A 20,384-nucleotide genomic window follows, 5' to 3' on the forward strand; every position below is an offset into this window, starting at 1 on the left:
AGAACTTTAAAGCTTAACTTGTACAAGATACACCATGTGGAACTGCACTGACGGATCAGAAACCTAATCTAATCTTAAAAAATGTGTCAATCTATTGTTTCACCTCCAATCGGCATCTACTGTCAAATCCCATTTGCTGGCATGCAAAGCCACCACATTTTGAAGGAGCGGTGTAAACTCTTTCCTTCTCTTCAAGTGCCCAGGATGAGCCGAGGTCACGAGCACAGCACTTCATCTCATCCCCGTGTTTTATCGATCCAGACACACAAGGAACTGTCAGAGAGAATAAGATGCATGACTGAATACTGATTTTCTCCATCATTCCCCAACAGAAAGCGACCATGGCATCTATCGATGGCGGCATGCCCCACTTTCTGTGTGGCTCTGCTCTCCCTGCTCCTCGCTCCAGCACTTGGACGTAAGTCACCTGCAGCGCAGTGCACAATCACTAACACATCACCAAACCCGGTGTACCGTATGTTGCACGAGAACCACTATTACTGTGAATCTGTTTGTCTTGTAAACACAGACTGAGAGGACCCAGGTTAATGTGACCGCCCGCTTATTGACTGTTGCTAGGATGTTCTATTTATCAGGGCCCGCGAAAGGCGAAGGCCAGAAAGAGCAGACGCACTGTACTGGTCTGTGTTGTAGGATCAAATCTGATTAAACGTCCCCTCTGATAATCACAACACGCCCATTCCCCGCTGTTGTTTGGGAACACAATAAATCAATGAGCAGCGCGTGCGACATACAGTAGGTGCAGCCCTTTGTGACAGCGCGCTTCAATGTCAATGCACACATGCAACCACGTGACTTCTTGATTGTGGTTCGTCTCCCGCTCGTTGCACTAATGACCGGCTCTGTGAGCGTAATGCCGCGGCAGGCTGTAACTTTTTACAACTTGAGGTCCACATGCACACTCAGATAAGTGTTTAGTGGTTGTAAATATGGGACTATAAATACCGTCTCACCACTTTATCTCATTTCTCAGCAGTTATGTGGGATGTGGGAACAGCTTCCAGATGTGTTGTGTTCTCGCTGCTCACTGCAAACGAGCTGACTCAGGTTATTGACTGGGGAGCCCCTCTGGCTGTCACAATGCTCCTTACATGCAGTTTTTTTCTTTGAGAGGCTTTTCCCCTTCACAGCGACTCAAGGGTAGCGCCCTCTTCTGACAAATACCAGGAATTCATTTTTCCACTCCATTAGAAATCCCATTGACAGTGTCGTGGGCATGTCTTGGTACCAACACCATGTGTACATAATGCTAGACCACCTAGAATTGACAGATATATTTAATATATTCAAAACAGGAATGACAAACTAAGCCAGTCTTATTTTGTTCAGTAAAAAAAGCATATGAACATAAAAAATACAGATTTTTATAGATTCAAACAACTGATAAGTATTAATGATGGAGTCAGAAATCAAATGAAAGTGTAATGATATGCTAGTTACAGTTTCAATCAAAGGTGACTTCCATCATGATAAATCATGCACATAAATTAAAGTCAAGTGGCTCAGCTGCCATGTTGACCTTCGTAAATGTTTCTTATGACATATGGTGTCAGTCATGCAACACCAGCCGCTTCTCAGCATTATGTTTCCATTTCTGTAGACATGTTTGAATCACAAGCTCTGCATTATGAATCTCAGAGACTGTGTTGATTTGTCTTTCTGAGTGTGTTTATGTGTGAAACACCGTTGGAAGGGAAACTCGCATTAAAAATGCAAGGCAGCACACAGTGACGCTAATCCACTCGGACATTAAAGACCTTGCTTTTCCCTTGTGTCTGTCTCCCCGGACTGATGGGTAATATATTACATTTGTCGAATTCAGCGGAGAACAAGCGTAACGAGATTATTCGCTTTTTGTTTCGTCCTATCAGAACTCGACCTCAATCGGCTGGATGGTGATACCGTCTGCCCACCAATGAGAGGCGGACAAGATGACCTTCCAGGTAAAAGACGCCTTAGTGCAACCGGGGGGGGACACTTGGGAATGATAATCTATAGCTGAGCTGTATTCACACAGAGGTGGAGAAACCACAAAGCTGAAACCTTGGAAATTCTCAGAAGAGAAAATAGACTGTGTGGAGTGAGGTGGTGAGTTTAATTAGTTGCACAGGGTGGGCTGCCTAATGCCTCAAGACACCTTAAGATTTCAAATGAGGCAAATAAAATGTTCCACTTGAGCTTTACAGAATTTTACTCAGAACAATTCAAACTCAGCAAGATTGTAATTGCTCACCACTGGGCTAGGGTTACTGTTTTAAAGTGCGTCAACACATCTGCACACATTCTGTGTTGTCAGTTTACATCTGTTAGTTTACCATGGGATGATTCATATCATTGTGTTTCTCCATTTTGTTATTTCAACATTTACTTTGTGATCATTAACCAAATCATGACAAAATGTTCAAAAACCATCCCAACTTACCAAAACATTATTAAAATTATGTGATGATTCATACAAAATAGCCTGATAACAATTGAAAAGATGAATGCAGTATAGTAACGCCCTGATAATGTGTACACTCCTAATCCTAATGCTAATATTGTTAGTCCTTCCTCTAAATATAAGCCTGTCGCCACTTAAAGTGTGATGCTTGTCTATTTTAGGTGTTGTGGTACAGGTGTTGGAACATGCAAAAAGGAAAAACACACCTGTACCATAACACATCATATTCTAAACTTTGACTGGCTGGTCCCGGTTTTCACAAATGACAGAAAGGGGAAAAGAAAATGACCATAGTAAGTGGGCCAGCGTGTTCCTCAAGTGCCTCGAGATAAAGTATATTATGATTTGGCGCTATACAACGACGAATTTACTCTCCATCATACATTTCCCCCTGTAGGTTTTGATCTGATCACTCAGTTCCAGCTGGATGTGATCACCCTGAAAGGCGTGCGGAAGGTGGACGGCTCCACTCCCCTCCAGGTGGCCTACCGCCTCGACCGGGAGGCCAATTTCCAAATTCCAACCATGTAAGTACAGTAAAGAGGGTTTCAAAAGCAAGCCGATAAAAACAATAACACACACATACACACGTTGGTCTCCTGATGCAGGTGTTGCATTATTACAGGTCTGGCACAGATGTTACTGCATGGCGAGCAGCATATAATTGGTGGAGGCAAACATGTCTGAACCTATTTGTCGATTCTTAGACACCAAAGTGAGAGTAGAAGTATTTTTGTGAGTGAGTGAGTAGGTTGAAAAGCATGTTGTATTTTCAGGTAACGTCAGGAGACACAAAGTATTTCAGCAAGCATCTTGGTAATGATTTATCTTGAGTTGTATGGAATCCCTAAAGGATCAAAATAAAAAAAGGTGGCCCCCCTGTGAATAATATTTCCTTGTTTGTGATTAAAAGGTTGTGGTAGAAACATAGTTGGATTGGTAGGCCTGGGGGAAAAGAAATATTCTAAAAATGGATCTAGAGTGCCGAGGTTTAGAACGAAGAAATATTTTCTATTCATTTTCTTTACTGAAAATCCATATAAAAAGAGTTTTATACCTGGAACCATGTTAACCAGCTTCAAGATGAATAGCGATCATAAATATTTGGTTTTAGGGCAAAAATATGTTTTTCAAATGGAACAAAAGGCAAAGGTAGAAGACTTTGTACATAATTATTGTACAGCCACACCCTTTATTTTTGTGTGTTTTGCACAAGTTAAAGAAATTCTATTTAAAGCATGAATGCAAAACATTGTTTCATGGACGGAGTGATGGAGTTAATGGCCTCACATCTTTACATAACCAAGGACGTCTCTGGTGTTTCCCAGTGTGTCTGCTCCAGTCTGTTTTGGCTAATCTTTTCCTGCAGGCCAGCTTCCCTTAGAAGCTGTTATGTAACTCGCTGGCACCCTGCATCTCCACCACTCTGGCCTGTCACTCTGAATGTAAATACATGTTCATTTAAGTCCAGTGGCACAGTCTGAGCTTTGAAGTCCATCCTTACTTAGGCTGCACTCCCTCGCTTTTCTTCTGCAGGGCAAAAGCAGCACATACTTCAGACTCTCTCACCTCAGGCAAAGCTAGAGTGGTCTTCATTTGTTTTACTGGGTTACAGGAAACTCAGTTTTTATTGCCTCACCTTGATCGTTTACAAGATGGTAAAAGTCCGGCTGCAGCGCCCATCTATGAATGTACCACCTACTGAGGATCTGGCTTGTTAAAAGCACAGAAAGCACCAGACTGGGAATACTAACCACGACTGCATGCTGTAATTGAACCAGTGATTTATGCACTGAGGCAGCTGCTTTCACAGTATCTTCTTTGTGATAGAGTCGCTACCTTAAAGCCTACACCATCTTTGTATTTGAAGCTTGACATAAAATATATATTGAGAGTTATAACCTTTACTGGTGAGAGATGTTTTTGAGCTTTTCCTCAATGTGTCACTCAATAAAAATGTGAAAATATCCAGGCTTGCTGGACTCGGATGTTCTTCCCTGGTACCTCAGCTGATTTGCAGCCCTGTTTTTCTTTCCTCTCCCAGGCTAAACTTCCCTCGTGGCTTCCCAGACGAGTACTCCTTCATGGTGACCTTCCGCATGATCAAGAACACAGTGAACAAGGTGTGGAACGTCTGGCAAATAGTGGATGAAGACGGCAACAAACAAGCCGGAATGAGGCTGAATGGCGACCAGCAGGCTCTGGAGTACTTCCTGATGGGCGCCGACGGCTACCTGCAGACCGTCACCTTCCCCGGCCTCTCTGTGCTCTTCAACACCAAGTGGCACAAGGTGATGATCGGCGTGGAGCGCGACCAGGTCACTCTGTACGTGGACTGCCAGCCCGTGGATCAGAAACCCATCAAGGGCAAAGGTCCCGTCAACACAGAGGGAGACACTCTTATTGGCAGGCTGGATGCTGATCCTGACGCCTCCGTTGTGGTAAGTAGGGATGGAGAATTGCCTGTTGCATTTCACATTCACTGACTTTCCTTACGAGCCCTCTCTGATGGTGCTCTCTGTGAACAAACACATTCAGGTTTATATGTGTGCAGAGCTCCGCTATAATTCTAAAGTGCTGCTGTCACAGCAAAGCTGCTCAGCTGGGTTCCAGTGGAAAAAAAAGTAATCCCTGCAGAAAATCGCATTGATGGAAAATCACGCTCGACAACCCATACAACACTACTAAGAACCTGCACTGTGATGAAGCATTCCCAGATTCTGTGCAATGTCACATGAAAGCGATTGCATATTGCAGAGTTGTAGAGTAACAGGAACATCTCTTTTCAGTTTGAGCTCCAGTGGATGTTGATTCACTGCGACCCAAAGAGAGCCCAGAGAGAGAGCTGCAGTGAGCTGCCTGCCACCGAGGTAAAGTAGCAAGGACTCGGATCTGCTCAGCATCTGCTGTGGTTTGTGGTTTTATTCGGGTTGATATGGGCCGCCAGCATGCTGAAAGAAAAACAGGCCAGAAATGCTGAGACGGAGCGCTGCAGAAATTAAACAAATACCTCTACATCCAGAAGTTACAATTCATCAAAAAAACAATCTGTCAATGAAGAGGTTTTTCAATTGTTTAATTGCGGGTTGGAGTTGTTGTTTCCTTTAAAGAACAGTGGTTCAATCTAGGCAGACATGATCTCATTGTTTGTGCTAAACCTCAGTGCATGGAGCCAAAACACAAAAGCTTGTAACCTAATGCAAACTTTAACAAACAAGAGGAAGTGTGATTAAAAGGGTGGGATCAGAAACCCAAACAAAGTTTGCATAGTAGCAGATTTTTGTGGTTGGGTTTTCATTTAAGTATACAGACTTTAAGTACACAAGTCATGTTAGTAGGCTACATCTATACTGAAGATTATGGCAGTGAAATAACTCCCTGGTTCAGGCTCATTTACTGTTGCTGCTTGACTATCAGCTGACAGGAGTGTAAACCTGCCCCCTGCTGTTTAACACTATTATAAGTGGTTTTGTACACCTTTGTGCAGGAACACACAGCAAACTGAACCAAGTGTAGTCCAAGGAAAAAATGAAACATTTATCTAATTTGCAAGTTGCCAAGTTGTATTTTGTATAGGCTAAGCGTTATCTAGCTATATGGGGCTAGGGGAAAATATGGCTCTTTAACTTAAACAGTTAGCTTCAGCAAGTTAAGATAGAAAGTGAAGCAAATTGTATTCCTTGACTGTTTATTTGACCCGTACAGCAGACTTTAGCTGCTATAAGCTAGGCAGAAAATTATGCTGACTCATGCTCCCTTTCTTCTAGTTAGCTGTTAGCTGTTTTCCGATATGCACTCCGGAAAATGTCTGGCAATAGGTTTCAGACTTTGTCAAGAGTTTTCCATTCTCATAGGAAGAACACAGCACGAACCTCTCCGCTCAGACCCCTTCACAACCGCCCAAAATCCTCCGGATCGTTCAGGCGAGGGGTGGCATCTGTTTAGGGCATGCAGGAGTAAGGACATAATGTATACGATTTTTGTTTACAACACATTGACACTGGTGTCAGTCCGTATCAACAAAAGGTCAGTTCAGTGCACTGAGTTCAGTGCCTTGAGTTCAGTGCATGTCTGAAAGCAGCTGAAGAAACACACAACCCCTGAACAAGCATATTTTTACTTCAAAGTGAAACATTTTCAATTTGGGTGGAAGCATTTGTCAATCAAAGAAAGTGTAGCCTCTGAAAAGTGATTTCATGATTAAACAAAATTATGTTGGGTTTATATTATTTGTTATTGTACAACTTTCTGAATCGTTAGTATATTTCATGTCAACAACACAGTCTTAATGGGGACTAGTAAAGTCCCATTTCTCTAAAGGTAAATTGTCCATGAGATTAAAGTGCCTGCAAACAAACAGGGATTTCTCACATTCTATCATTCAAAGTAATGACACCATTATCAACGATAATTGGGCAGTCTTACAATCATGTTGGCTTTTTGGGAATCTTTCAGCTCTAGGGATGTTAGGAATTATTCAGCAGTGTAAACAAATTGTAAAACAGTGAGAAACTATTTGGTGGTAGAGAGACTGATTTGCATATTTATTATGAGAAGTTGGGACAATGTTATCCTCACGTGAAAACACACACACATAATCCGAGGCAGTGTAAGGCTTCCGGCGTATGTTATCTTTCATTTCAATGTGTCTTTAGCACAATCAGTGAGATTTCTGCTTTTAAGACACACTTGTGGCCTATAATGAAAATGCCCCTCTGGCATCTCATTATGTACCAATGCATCTCCTGTGGAGAGTTTTTTTTTTATTCAGTCACACTTATCAGGATTCACAGTTTTCCACCCACTGTGGACAGAGATATTTCTTGGCCTGGTGCGCTCTATTAGATTCAGGCTAACATGGGGGGGTTCTGGTGGAACCGTGGGCTGTATATTCAAATGACAGCATGACATACTCACTACTGTGATCGTGAACAGGTACGCTTCTGCTGACACTTCATGGTGAGGGTGGTGTGACTACTTTCACTAACTCTCCCTTTATCTGCTTTCTCTTGCTTCTTCAGATGTATGCCAATGCTGAGGTATTTATTTTTCTACTCTACTTTCTTTTTGCTTTGTGATTTGAAGCCAGTAATCTACTCCAGTGCTTTGGTTGCCTAATTGCCTCAATGCTTTGTTCTTTATCTAATTCATGGTGGTGGTGATGTTCTTTTTTTCCGGTTTGTGTAGACATACATTCATGCACCATTTCACACTGTAAATTAATTAAGCACAGAGACATTCATAATATAAAAGAAATGGTACCAACTAGAAGCTTGATCGCCTGCAGGCTGATCAAGGGCACATGTACTCGAAGAGGCTCCATTTACAAGCATTAATGCTATCATTTATTTGTATCTTCCTAAAGTATATATATAATTTCTCTCTCAATGGAGTTTTCCGTGTGTCCCATTAGTTTACTGACTGTCTCCTTTCTTAGCCTGACAAATCAGTCCAAGGCCCCCCAGGAGTCCCTGGCCCAGAGGGCCCCCGAGGGGACCCGGGAGAAGACGGCAGAGATGGAAGAGATGTAAGTGTTTCCACCCTGATCACAGCATCTCTTTCTACAAAATGTCTTTGTTAGACCCGTCTCAGTCAACATGCAACTTCTCCGTCTTTGACTCTGTTGTTTATTCATCTCTCCAGGGTCTTCCAGGAGCTACTGGCAGTCCCGGCACTTCTGTAAGTATAAAGCGCTAAATGATTCACTGTGAAAACGCTTGCAGCCTCTTGATGCATTCTCCGTCTCTTTGTGCACTTACTGTAGTTTTGTGTTTGTTTGCTATCTCATACCTCAGGGGAGGGATTCCCTTTGTGCTCAAGTATTACACAAGTTCAAAACAGACTTGTCCCAGACTATACGACTCAATCCCTGCACTTTTTAAAATATTCTGACACATTTTAGTTGAATAGGAAAAAGTTCAGTCCCCATCGCTAGAACTTCAATTTATTAAATACAAATAAATTCGAATGAAGCCATGTTTTAAGCACATGTTTTATAGATATTTGGTAAAAAAGTTTTTAAAAAGTTTTTTTACAAGAGTTTAAATGACACTACAGCTCTAGTCGGCCTTTAACCCTTAGTTTACCTATCTGGCTACGAGAGCATGTGGAACAGAGTGATGAATCAAATGCAACATGGTCAGAACTATGAATAAAGTGTCTAATGTGATATAATGAGAAAAGCTGCAGGAACATTCAGTCACAGTGACATTGAAAATTAATATTCAACAAAGTTGAATGTAAACAATATGATCAACTAAAAAAAAAATCACTCAAAATATTTATTTTTGATTTAAAATCAGCCTTAAGATGTACTTTAAATAAACACAGGAATTTAGCTTTATTACAGAGTGAGTATTTTTACCTTATGGTTTAAAGCTTGAGTAATGTAAACGTCAATCAAACTGAAATGTTCAAATTAATTAATGACGAGAAATATTAATGTGTAGATAATTTCTAAAATAAAAGAGTGTTTTGTTTTTATTCGCATTAATTATTGGTCTCCTCATGTTATTCTGAGGTTCTAGAGATAGACTAACTAGAGTTAAAGCATCAACCTTGTCAGGAATCAAAGAATCTATAATCAAATAAAGTTGATCAAAATCAATAAAAATATAGTAATAACAGTTGTGATGCATTTATTCAGCGTGATAAAATATCCCTCTGTTTGAAGCTCTGTTTTAAAATTGTCACATTGTTCAGTAAAAACTATAAAAATAAAAATATCTATAGCTCTTTATAATTCATCACTTTGCTGTAAACTCTTTTGTCCTTGTCAGGATCCCGTAGAATGATGACTGTGGGGTTCCATTGATCTGATTGGTTAATATTTGGGGTGTTGATCGTTTCTGATCTATTATCTTGTACTTGCAGTTCAGCATACGTTACCATGGTGATTTACCCCATTAAGAAGTGAACCAGCTTCATAAAACCCAGACTTAAACCTGAAGCTACCTTGATAACCACAGATCCTGCTTTGTAGCACAGGCCCCAGGGATTAGATAAACAGGTTAGCATCTTTACTTACTGTCCATTTGGTCATAGACGGGGAATCAGTCCAGAAAAGACAAACAGCCAAAACCCAAGTAAAGGAAGGGTCAACACACGAGAACACGTGGGAACATGAGGGCAGCAGACAATGTGGAAAAGGAGCACACACTAAGGGGTTTCTCTGGGGGAAGCACAGGGGCAGGACTAGACAGGTAACAGGTGTGTATGTCAAGAGGCTAAAGACCAGGAACTACAAGGACAGGAAGTGTTAGTATTGTTACAAAATAAAACAGGAAATGCAAATGTAAGAGGGGGAAAAATACACAGGAATATAATATAGCAGCAATTATATATATTAACACCTGTCACTGACTGAACCTGAGGGTTAACAGGAGGCATTATGTCATGTCCACTGGTGTCTCTGTGTGTTCTTGTCTGGCCCATTTGTTTTCTGCATAGCCTCATGCAGATCTTAGAAACAATGAGAGTGGCCCACCTTCCATTGATTAAATGTTAACTGTCACTGCCTCTGTGTATCTTAGCAACAGGGCGGGGGAGATTCAGGAAGATAAAGCTGTTGTATTCTTGTTGTGTCTGTTTCCCAGGGCAGCAAAGGGGAGCAGGGGGAGATCGGTCTTCCCGGGCAGAGAGGCCTGTCTGGTCTTCCAGGAGTCAATGTAGGCAACATCATTCACTGACACACACTCTTCATAATATCTGCCACTGTGTGTGTGTGTGTGTGTGTGTGTGTGTGTGTGTGTGTGTGTGTGTGTGTGTGTGTGTGTGTGTGTGTGTGTGTGTGTGTGTGTGTTTGTAAGACTGAGTGAGTTTAATAGTGTGCTTGAGTGTTTGAGGGTAAAATGATGACATGTTGACTTGACTGTGTGGTTGCTGTCTGCAGGGTCTTTCTGGTCCAATGGGTCCCAGAGGGTCTGTGGGAGAGAGAGTGAGTAAACTTCACAATCATTTCAGAATCAGACAGTTGATTAAAAAAAAGTCTGTTAATGGACAAAGTTATAATTTTACTGATTTATTTCTCTCCTTTCAGGGTCTACCAGGTTTTCCTGGACCTGCCGGTCCTCCTGTAAGTTCATCTCTGAATAAAGCAACATGCATGTAGATGACAGTGTAAACTGCAGATAAGTACATTTAACATATATCTTACTCTGTCTTATGTTTCACAGGGCCCAACAAGCAAAGGACCTGCTGTACGTGTTTGCAACAACTTCTATCTTGTTCTCAGACTTACACACAGCAACTAATGTTCACCGATACTAACTTGTGGGTGTGTATCTGTGTGTGTTTGTGTTTGTAACAGGGACCTGCAGGAAAACCCGGAATCCCAGGAGATGAAGGAAATATCGGGCCTGAGGTCAGTCTGAATTAAATCCCTCATTTTTTTTAAATAAATGTAGAAAATTTAAAATAGTGAGATGTGTAGAGCAATACTAGTAGTACAATTTTGACATCCTTGTACTTTACATGAGTATATGTTAATTTTTCAGAGACAAATGCACAGTAATATAATTACATACATATTTTTTACAACTGTTATTACTACCTCCTTGGATGTGATAAAATAAAATATAATATATTGTTAAACATTAACCTGAGGTCTTTTAAGTATGAGTACTATAAAGATGCCTGCATGCATCAACTTGTATAATCTGGACCAAAAAAGATGTTAATCTAGCCGAGGTCACACTGAGCTCTGACATTGACTGTATTGTACTATAGTGTACTGATTCTTGAATGTATTTATAATATTCTGTCAGTCCAAAAGAAATTCTATCTTATATCTAATTTCAAATAAAACAGGTTGATATTTTGAAGATATTTTGTGTCTGTTTGTGTTTGATATCAAATGTTCTGATAACACTTCTTGTACTGGCAGGGTCCAGCTGGACCCAGAGGGGGACAAGGGACCCCGGGGCCTCCTGGCACTCCTGGTCTGCCAGGGCCTGTGGTAAGAACCTGATTTAACCTGTGTTTTGTTGACTATTTATTTTCCTATTATTTTCCATGTTTTCATCCATCAGGGTTTTAAGAAGCCTTATGCAGATACAGATATTTGGAATTATCTACATTTGCTTATGTCACAGTTTGAATGAAACACATTTCATGGCAGAAGCATTGCACAGTGTAACCAGATTTTAAAACAATCTAAAGTCATTCAAATAATAAATCACTCCCTACACCCTGTTATGGTAAGAAAAAAGAACTACAGTGTTCCATTGTGCCACAGTTGACAAAGCTAAATGATCAGTATCTGCATATCTTTTAATTAAAGCTCAATATCAGCCACAATCTGTATATTGATCACCTGCCGTCGAGGTGTAACCTCAACAGCCCTCATACTAATTTCTCTATTTGGACACTGACATTTCTTCTTGGTCTCCTGTATCCGTGTCAAATCTTGAGTTTCTGATGGTGTTGGATGCTGCAGTGACTTTTCACATCACCTCTCTGGGACTCTCTGCTGTGGTGAACTGTTTTCCATGTCACTCTGTTGTGTTTTAGGGACCGCCTGGTGCCAGCAATGAGGGGACTGGGGAACCTGTGAGTGTTTTACTGTCTTACACACTGCCAAATGTTTCCTGGATGCATGGCAATTGGATTGGGGACAGTGAATTTCTTATCCGAATGAGTCATTGGCGGTCAAGAGACTGTGTGGCAGCAGCAGCAGCCGCCACCTGCATGCTTGTTGAGCATCTGGCTGTCAGCTTAGTGCCATGTCTCACTTCTGTCCTGTCCCTGTGTGTTTGTAGTGTCCTGCTGCCTGTCCTGCTGGACCTCGGGGGATGGCTGGACTACCAGGGCTGAAGGTGAAGCAGTAAAAAGAACAACACTACATTCTCACTAGATTTTAAAAAGTTTTTTTGTAGCCCACCATACTTTTACACCCGCTGCTGCAGATAATGCTGCTGTTTCAGTTTGAGGGCCCAGTTTTCAGTTTTCACCTCTGCCCATTTGTTTGAGATAATTTTGGTATTCAGAGTACAGACTGTATATAAACATGGACAAAGTGAGAGGGCGTTTCCTAACTAGTTATTGTTCTACCACACCTCAGTACAGCCCTAAGTAGCTGCAAGCATAACCATAGACTTATATTATTTTTATATAAATGTATATTTATTACTGTAATAAAAAGGAGAAGCCTTGAAGATATGAAACTTTTTCAAATGTATATTCTACTCTATCTGTGACTGTATGAGGGAAACCTCTGGTGTACATGTAGGCTTTTTCCTTTACAATTGATTGAAAAAAACAACCATAACCAATGCAATAAGATGAAGTCTAACACATTTGTTGAAAGTTTTACAAAATTGTTGATCAAATTCATTGTCGCCTTAAGGGTAACAAAGGTTTGGATGGTGAACCTGGAAAAGACGGAACCCCTGGAGAGAAGGTACGTGAGTCAGTGAAAACAGAAACCTCTTTTCAGCATAAGAAGGATTATATTACAATTAACTGCTCATCTAACTTGACATTTGACAAAATGCAGTGTCTCTGCATCACTAAATGACCAACAGGTCACATGTATAGAACGAGAGGATGCCAAAAGCCACTTGTACATACAGTAACTGATTTGATTGTAGCCTGTAAACAGGTTAGTGTGATTATCTCTCTTCGTGAATTTGATTAAATTGTTCCTATTTGTTTTTTCCACAGGGAGAAGGTGGAGCAAGTGGTCCTCAGGGGACACCAGGTCGCATGGGAGATGATGTAAGGGAACTTATTCTGTGCAGTACATTGTATTATTACAGTACTGTATGAGGCTTTATGAGGAGAATATGAATTAAAACATTTATATAAAATTATAAATGCTCTTTTGTCTTTGTAGGGTCAACGAGGGCCCATTGGATTCCCTGGAAATGCTGGAGAGAAGGGAGACAGAGTAAGTTAGATTTAAATTGTATTTTAATATATATTTAATAGAATTCTCCAAAATATTAAAATACATAGAGCATGGCCATGGGTGTAATATATTATAGCATATTCAAACATTGTGCTGGGGGATAAATACTGCCTTTTTGTTTGTAGGGTCCTCCTGGTTTCAATGGTGTCCCAGGACCTACAGGCCCGCCTGGAGCTCCTGTAAGCTCCTGTCTTATTTTGATTAGTTCTATGTCCTCACTCTTTTGCATTTACTGTAACAGTAAAGGGGCAGAATGTATGAGTCTAACTTTACAAATAATCATATAATTCAACCCCTTCTCTCAGGGTGTGGAGGGAATCCGTGGACGTCAGGGTTTGCCAGGGACCAAGGGTGATGATGTGAGTCTTACACCTCACTTTAGATTCTGGATTGTGTCCAAAAACATTTTACCTAAAAACACAGTTTTCGGATGAATAACGGTGCTTTGACTTTCAATAGGGAGCTGTGGGAGGGCAGGGAGAGCAGGGACCTTCAGGGGGAAAAGGAGAAGTTGTAAGTATGCTGGCAACGTTGTTGCTCATTCATTCTTTACAACACCATTGTTTAGAATGTGAATGGGTTATAACTGTTTAATGTGACATTACAGGGAGAGCCTGGCAAAGATGGCTTAAATGGACTCTCTGGATCTGATGGCGCTAAGGTAACTTACGATTTTAAACAGCCAGAGGTGGCTTTAGCAAAATCCAAAAGCACATTGAAGTGAAATTACTGTTTAAAGGATTAATATTTTCATTTGAAACATTAATGTTATTTTTTTAAGCTACTTTTAAACTTAGAAAGTTGCTTAAATTGAAGAAAATCATCAATGAACCAAAAAATGTATACATAAATATTTCTTATTCTAACACCCTTGCTAAGTTCAAAACACTCATACAGGCACACTGCCTTTCTCGGTCTGGTACACAGATAGTACAGTATAGATGGACGACGCAGTTCCACCTCCTCCCACTATCCAGATATTGCGCATGTGGAGCCAGAGTCTTCGCAGCAGTGATCAGGGGATGGACCCGCAGTTAGCGAGATCCTGTCGATACGCTATCGACCAATCATGAGTCAGTCTCAGCTGTTAATCAGTCTGTTTTCATAGCAGCAATCAAGTAAATAAAACCAGATGTATCAGAAAGATGATAACTTGAACAAACATTGGCTACCTAAAATGGCACAAACCATCTTTGAGAAAAATGTATTTGACGTGTAATTTGCCTTTTGGTCCATGTCCCGTCCACTAACACAGAGGAGTTTGGATATACAATCTATACTGCAGCCAGCCACCAGGTGGCGATCAAGACACACTGGCTTGAGTTTTGGGGAGAGGGTCATGTTGTCCATCTTTATACTGTCTATGGTCTGGTATGACCAGTAGCATTTGGTGGCTAATGCTAACTTTGGATAGGTTTTGTTGGGTTACTTGCTGCTGATGTTTGACCAATTCATATGCTTCTGCTACTGTCACATTTACTATCAATCCCATATGTACGGCTTGTACACACACACACACACACACACACACACACACACACACACACACACACACACACACACACACACACACACACACACACACACACACACACGTGTTCATGCATAACCTGCCAATCTGCTCCACAGGGAGAGTCTGGAACCCCTGGATCTGTTGGTGTCAGGGGGATTGTGGGTATTCCCGTAAGTCCAACATCCTTCATTTTGATATAACTTATCATGTCATGCTGCTAATTATGACTTTGGACTATATATTTTTATTCAAAATAATTAATCAATTCCATTAAGCTAGAGTTTAATTTAACTGGCTAATGTGAGGTATCTATGTTTATCTTAAGTCAGATCTGTTGGATCTTTCAGAAATGTCAGAGATTCCCAGTTTTCCGACTTGGAAGTTGGCATGAATTGTATTTATATGTCATAATACTCATAATTGTAACGCTGATTCAATTATATTAAATTAAAAAATGAATAAATTTCATCCTCAGTTTCTCAGATTGCATGCGTATGCCTTCAAATTACAAACAAGCATCAGATTTTCAATTGAATGTTTTACAAGCTCAAGAAAAGCAGCACATTCTCTCATTAAGAAGCTTAAATAAGAGAAGATTGGGCCTTTTTTTATTACATTTTTTTATTTTTTATCTTTTAATGTCACCTTCCTGACCTTGCTCTTACACTGCACTGAAGGGTGTAGCTGCAGTGACACATTCATGTTCATGTTATGTATTGTTTTTTCCCAGGGACTGCCAGGGAAGCAGGGAGTAGTCGGACCCTCTGGTGAAAAGGTAATTGGATCATCTTCTATTTTATGAGGCATGTCCATGGAGTAAACCCAAAATTGTATTGCTGCAGTCAGCTTCAGTAGAACTCTCAAGCTGAGGGTTTGAGCTGATTAAAAAACGAGAATTTGAGTATTTCACTTACATACTTTCTTTGGTGGTTTCAGGGTGATACTGGTGATGAGGGACCCGGCGGACCAGTTGGACTTCCTGGAAAGATTGTACGATTACACCATCAAGCCTTCATATTCATCTGTTGAGCTGTTTTGATGCAATAAAGTTTTACGGAAACATTAAGACTAATTTCTTTCCAAATAGGGTGAGACTGGCAATGATGGAGAAGATGGAAAAACAGGAGATAAAGGAGCAACTGTGAGTTAACATTTACTCTCCATTTATTTATCTGTAGACAATTTCTAGTTTCTAGTTCATGTTTTCGTTTTGATTTCTGTATCTAATGCCGTTAAAGCCGTTGTGCATTAATGATCATCCTCACTCTTGCTGAGGGTTAAGGGCAGAGATGTCACACCTTGTTAAGCCCTATGAGGCAAACTGTGATTTGATGGATGTACAAATACAATTTGATTGATTGATTAATTGCATGATTGAACTGTATCTAACCTGATGTTAACTATGTAATCATTTTCCAGGGTGGAACAGGAAAACAAGGGCCAGTGGGGCCTACAGGTCCTCCGGGAATCGAGGTGAGATGTTATTATTATCAAAAATGTCGTTAAACTTACAAGTAAAATAATATGAAACATTATTCAGAGTATTGATGCTTTACAAAGCAGCTCATGATGACATCAAGATAAATTATAGAACAGTATTACCAACATTTCAAAAACATAATGCGTAGAATGGATAAATACAAAATTCAAATGTTGTTTTTCCAGGGAGACAAAGGAGATAAAGGTGAGACTGGTGCCAAGGGAATAAAGGGTCATACTGGATTCAAAGGAGATCAGGTCAGAATTATTTTTTCACCTCTTTTACTTTAAAACATTGATTATGATGAGAGTCTGCAAGTGCAGGAGAGTACTTAATGATTTTATTTCCACCTATATCGTCTCTAGGGACCAATGGGACCTATGGGACCAAATGGAAGTCAGGTAAGAACTATTATAACCTCTGTTAAAATGTATCTGTGAATGACCTTCTAGGGCTTTTTCAACACTCACCATGTTGTACTTGCATGAACAGGGTGACACAGGGATGGCAGGAGATTCCGGGGTGAAGGGAGACCAGGTATGCAGACCAAGTTTTGTCTTTTTTCTTTCTGTTGAAATTGCGACAACCATCGTGTCGACTTGAAAAGATTTGAATGAGGTCATGACATCTTTGTCTGTTGCAGGGCCCTCCTGGTGTTCCTGGAATCAGAGGAGAGGTATTATGAATCCATTGTACCTCAACATACACCTTAGTTTCTGAACTGATAATCCCACTATTGTGCTGTAACCTGCTATTTGGACTTTTATTCTGTATGAATATCATAACGTAAACTAGCTGATCTTTTGACCCACTCGTCTTGACACATATAGGAAACAAGTACTTGAATGGCCGTATAGCTGCCGTGTCCTCTGTCAGAGTTGGCTGGTAATGATTTGTTTTTTTCAACATAAGCGTGGAGAGCAAGGCCAGAGAGGAGCATCAGGGATCGATGGCCGACCAGGTCAGACGGGCCACGAGGGTTTGGCTGGTCCAATGGGAGCCAGAGGGCTGGACGGAGAACCAGGCCATGCTGGAACACCAGGTCCCAGAGGTGTACCTGTAAGTGTTAGCATTTGCCAGTAGAGAGAATGTACAAACTATCCACTCTCTAGTGTTAGTCCTCTAATGAAAAGCTGGAAAGTTGATGATATGAACTATTCATGTAGTTGAAAAAAATGAGTGCAGTTGTGCATTGTCAAATTCTTTAGGATGTTCATTTCGGAGTGTCAGTTGTAATAATACTAATAGTTGAACTGCATTTGAATTTCATGAAGAAATTTATGATTCCACGATTATATAACAGTGACTTTGATAATCTACCCACTTCTTCTCTCGCTCCACTGGAGGAGGTTAGCATTTTTTTATTTCCTGACTTTTCATTACAAATTTGAATTTACTCAGCACAGTTTTTCGACCGAGTACTTTGAAAAACATGACATTCCCATCAGCCTCAACTTTACTTATTTAACTCCAATTAGTAAACAGAAGCAGGTGTTTTGGCCTTAACTGTCTGATTTGTGCTTGTGACTGGTCTCTTCTCACTGGCAACAACAGGCGCTTTTCAAGAAAATTTACATGGACAGGTTCAATACATGTCTATGTAAGTTTGTTACATATCCTTTGGTTGATTAAAAATGTTGAAAAGATGTTTTCACACCTTTACTGTACCTGTAGCCGTTTGATTGAGTACTTACAGTTAAAAATAAATTATTTTGATGTTTTCGCCTCGCTTGCTGCCGCCATTATCTTTTTGTCCCAGAAGTGCAATGAATCATGGGATATGTTGAGCCGGGGAGGATCTACTCGATAAGATTCTATGCCAATTGATTCAGTTTGTGTATTCGTCTAATTCATGAGTGATATGCCTGTGCTCATAGAGCCTGGGTTTACAGAATGTAAGTCTTCATGTTCATGAGTTCACAGGGCCCAAAGGTGACCGACGAGAAGCTTCGGGAAATGTGCTCAGCCGTTGTAGAAGGTTTGTTCAAATTAATCTGATCTGGTTATATATATATCATATTTAACTAAATATAACACCATATTATTATGAGTTAATACTGCAAAATGCTTTTTGTTTTAATTGAGTTTGTCCATTGTCCATTCAGAACAATTGGCAGAGTTTAGGAAAGAGCTTCTGCAGAAGCCAGCAGCCCTTGGAGCCGCTGGTACCCCTGGACCAGCAGGACCTGCTGGCCCCGAAGGACCAGCCGGAGCAGCAGGAGCAGCAGGAGCTCCAGGACCCTCGGGTCCTAAAGGTCATCCAGGCTACTTTGGACTTCCAGGCATACCAGGCAAGAAAGGTCAGTAAGATTTTCAGACCAAATCTCCATGATTAAATACCGAACTCCTTCAAAGCCAGTACTGAGATAACAAAAGCTGCTGGCTTCAGCAACTTTAGAAAAGCCTCACTGTAAGTGGTTTCTAAATTCTGTATGTGTTTCACCAGCACAGTGATAAAGACGCTGTGCTGCTGTGATAACCTTTTGCTCTTGCTTTATTTTAAAGTGGCCGTAGAGACCATAAATTGAATGAAGTCATTAGAGAAAAGAAGGCTGTGGGTTCTGGCACTCACACTTCACACTGATGGAAGTAATGTGCAACGCTCAGTGGATAGAAGGGATTCACCCGTGTTTAACATCATACAATCAATGCATCCCCAAACAAGGCTGTATTAGAGTGGATCCATTACATTACCTAATTATGTCCCCATAGGTGTGAGAACAACATGCCTCTCCATTTCATCTCAGCATTAATGTGTGTGTCTTCTATGTGCTCTTCTCTTCGTAAGGTGATGCTGGAGAAATGGGAGACAAGGGAGACAAGGGAGAGGATGGAGTAGGAGTCAAAGGCAGCTCAGGTGCACCCGGTGCACCAGGTAAGACTGGACTCTTGTCATCACTTATGTATCTGCTCAGAGAAAAGCTTGGGTCTTCAAAATATCTAGACACATATTTCTCAAAAGGGGAATGGTTTTGATTTTGTTCTGTCAACGTAATACTTCATAGTACACTACTGATACAATCATTTTTCACCTCAGGTGCACCAGGTGCCCCCGGCATTGGCACAGATGGCAAAAATGGCGAACGTGGTGAGAGTGGGAGTCCCGGTGTCCCAGGAACATCTGGTCCAAGGGGACCCTCAGGACAGCCCGGCCTTTGTGACCCATCAACCTGTATAAGCCGAATTCCACCTCACTATATGGTCAGTGGCAAGAAATCTGCCAGCTACAAAAACCCGTGAGACGTCGCAACTCAATGACGCATTCCAGATCTCATCCTGTCGTGACCAAGTTTAAGGGCTTCTCAGAAGTCAGCCGTGGTGATCTGTGGGAGTCCTCACATGTCCCCGCGTGAACCATGGATCTAAGAGACACAACCGAAAACAGAGACAATACACAAATGTAGAATACTGTATAGATGTTTTAACTTGTTTGTGATTTTAGAGAAAGCTTATCTGGTGGTGCGTATTCACAGATAGCTGCTACTGATGCCAAAGCAAAGTCTTCCAACTAACGACGGGCCTGCAGGCCCAACAAATGCCCGATTACAGCTGCAGACATCTGGCTTTCATTAAGAGCATTCATCAAAACAATATGAGCAGGTTGTCAGATAAAAAAAAAGCTAGATCTCTGTTTTCCACTTATGCATTTTCATTTCTTAAATAAGCTCAGAGAGGAAATTACTTTAACCCCAGCTGTCAGCATATCAGGTGCCATTTTGACCCACTTATTCTCATTGCAATCATGAGCCAGTTAGTAACAGAATAAGGTGAAGTGGAACAAAAAGTTATGTCATGTTTGAAGATGATTTCACAAGAGCAAGTGTGCACATGACAACTTGAGCTGACATCTGCAACAATATCATTCTCAATCAAGGATCATGAATTCATTTCATCTGATTTTATCATATTGGTTTTTTTTCTTCAAACATTGTAATAAAGTGATATGTTTTGGATATTACTGAATTAAAATCTTTGACTGGAACTCCACCTTTCTTAGAGCTGCTGCTGTTTGATGAGA

The 20,384-nt window shown here is 40.8% G+C and overlaps 1 protein-coding gene across 1 annotated transcript; it reads left to right on the plus strand.

Annotated features, from left to right (window-relative positions):
- Nucleotides 1-354: 354 nt before the first annotated feature.
- On the plus strand, nt 355-20,299 carry LOC118124360 (collagen alpha-3(IX) chain). Its single transcript, XM_035182034.2, has 37 exons — nt 355-418; nt 1,893-1,964; nt 2,862-2,991; nt 4,509-4,905; nt 5,254-5,334; nt 7,486-7,503; nt 7,902-7,991; nt 8,108-8,143; nt 10,060-10,131; nt 10,356-10,400; nt 10,503-10,538; nt 10,639-10,662; nt 10,773-10,826; nt 11,349-11,420; nt 11,975-12,013; nt 12,223-12,279; nt 12,810-12,863; nt 13,127-13,180; nt 13,299-13,352; nt 13,499-13,552; nt 13,679-13,732; nt 13,833-13,886; nt 13,981-14,034; nt 15,003-15,056; nt 15,617-15,661; nt 15,823-15,876; nt 15,974-16,027; nt 16,306-16,359; nt 16,552-16,623; nt 16,732-16,767; nt 16,859-16,903; nt 17,010-17,042; nt 17,279-17,425; nt 18,290-18,344; nt 18,472-18,666; nt 19,155-19,241; nt 19,404-20,299. Exons 1-37 carry the CDS (start codon nt 355-357, stop codon nt 19,604-19,606), a joined length of 2,799 nt encoding a protein of 932 aa, XP_035037925.2. The 3' UTR covers nt 19,607-20,299.
- The last annotated feature ends 85 nt before the right edge of the window (nt 20,300-20,384 follow it).

Source organism: Hippoglossus stenolepis, chromosome 17 (genome assembly GCF_022539355.2).
Source record: "Hippoglossus stenolepis isolate QCI-W04-F060 chromosome 17, HSTE1.2, whole genome shotgun sequence".
Classification (NCBI taxonomy): Eukaryota; Metazoa; Chordata; class Actinopteri; order Pleuronectiformes; family Pleuronectidae; genus Hippoglossus; species Hippoglossus stenolepis.

Excerpts from the sequence above, each read along its gene's own strand:
- LOC118124360 (XM_035182034.2), top strand. The coding sequence starts at position 355 with ATGGCGGCATGCCCCACTTTCTGTGTGGCTCTGCTCTCCCTGCTCCTC. Across the intron at positions 11,421-11,974 it reads CTGGTCTGCCAGGGCCTGTG|GGACCGCCTGGTGCCAGCAA; the intron begins GTAAGAACCTGA and ends GTTGTGTTTTAG. Across the intron at positions 17,426-18,289 it reads CAGGTCCCAGAGGTGTACCT|GGCCCAAAGGTGACCGACGA; the intron begins GTAAGTGTTAGC and ends ATGAGTTCACAG.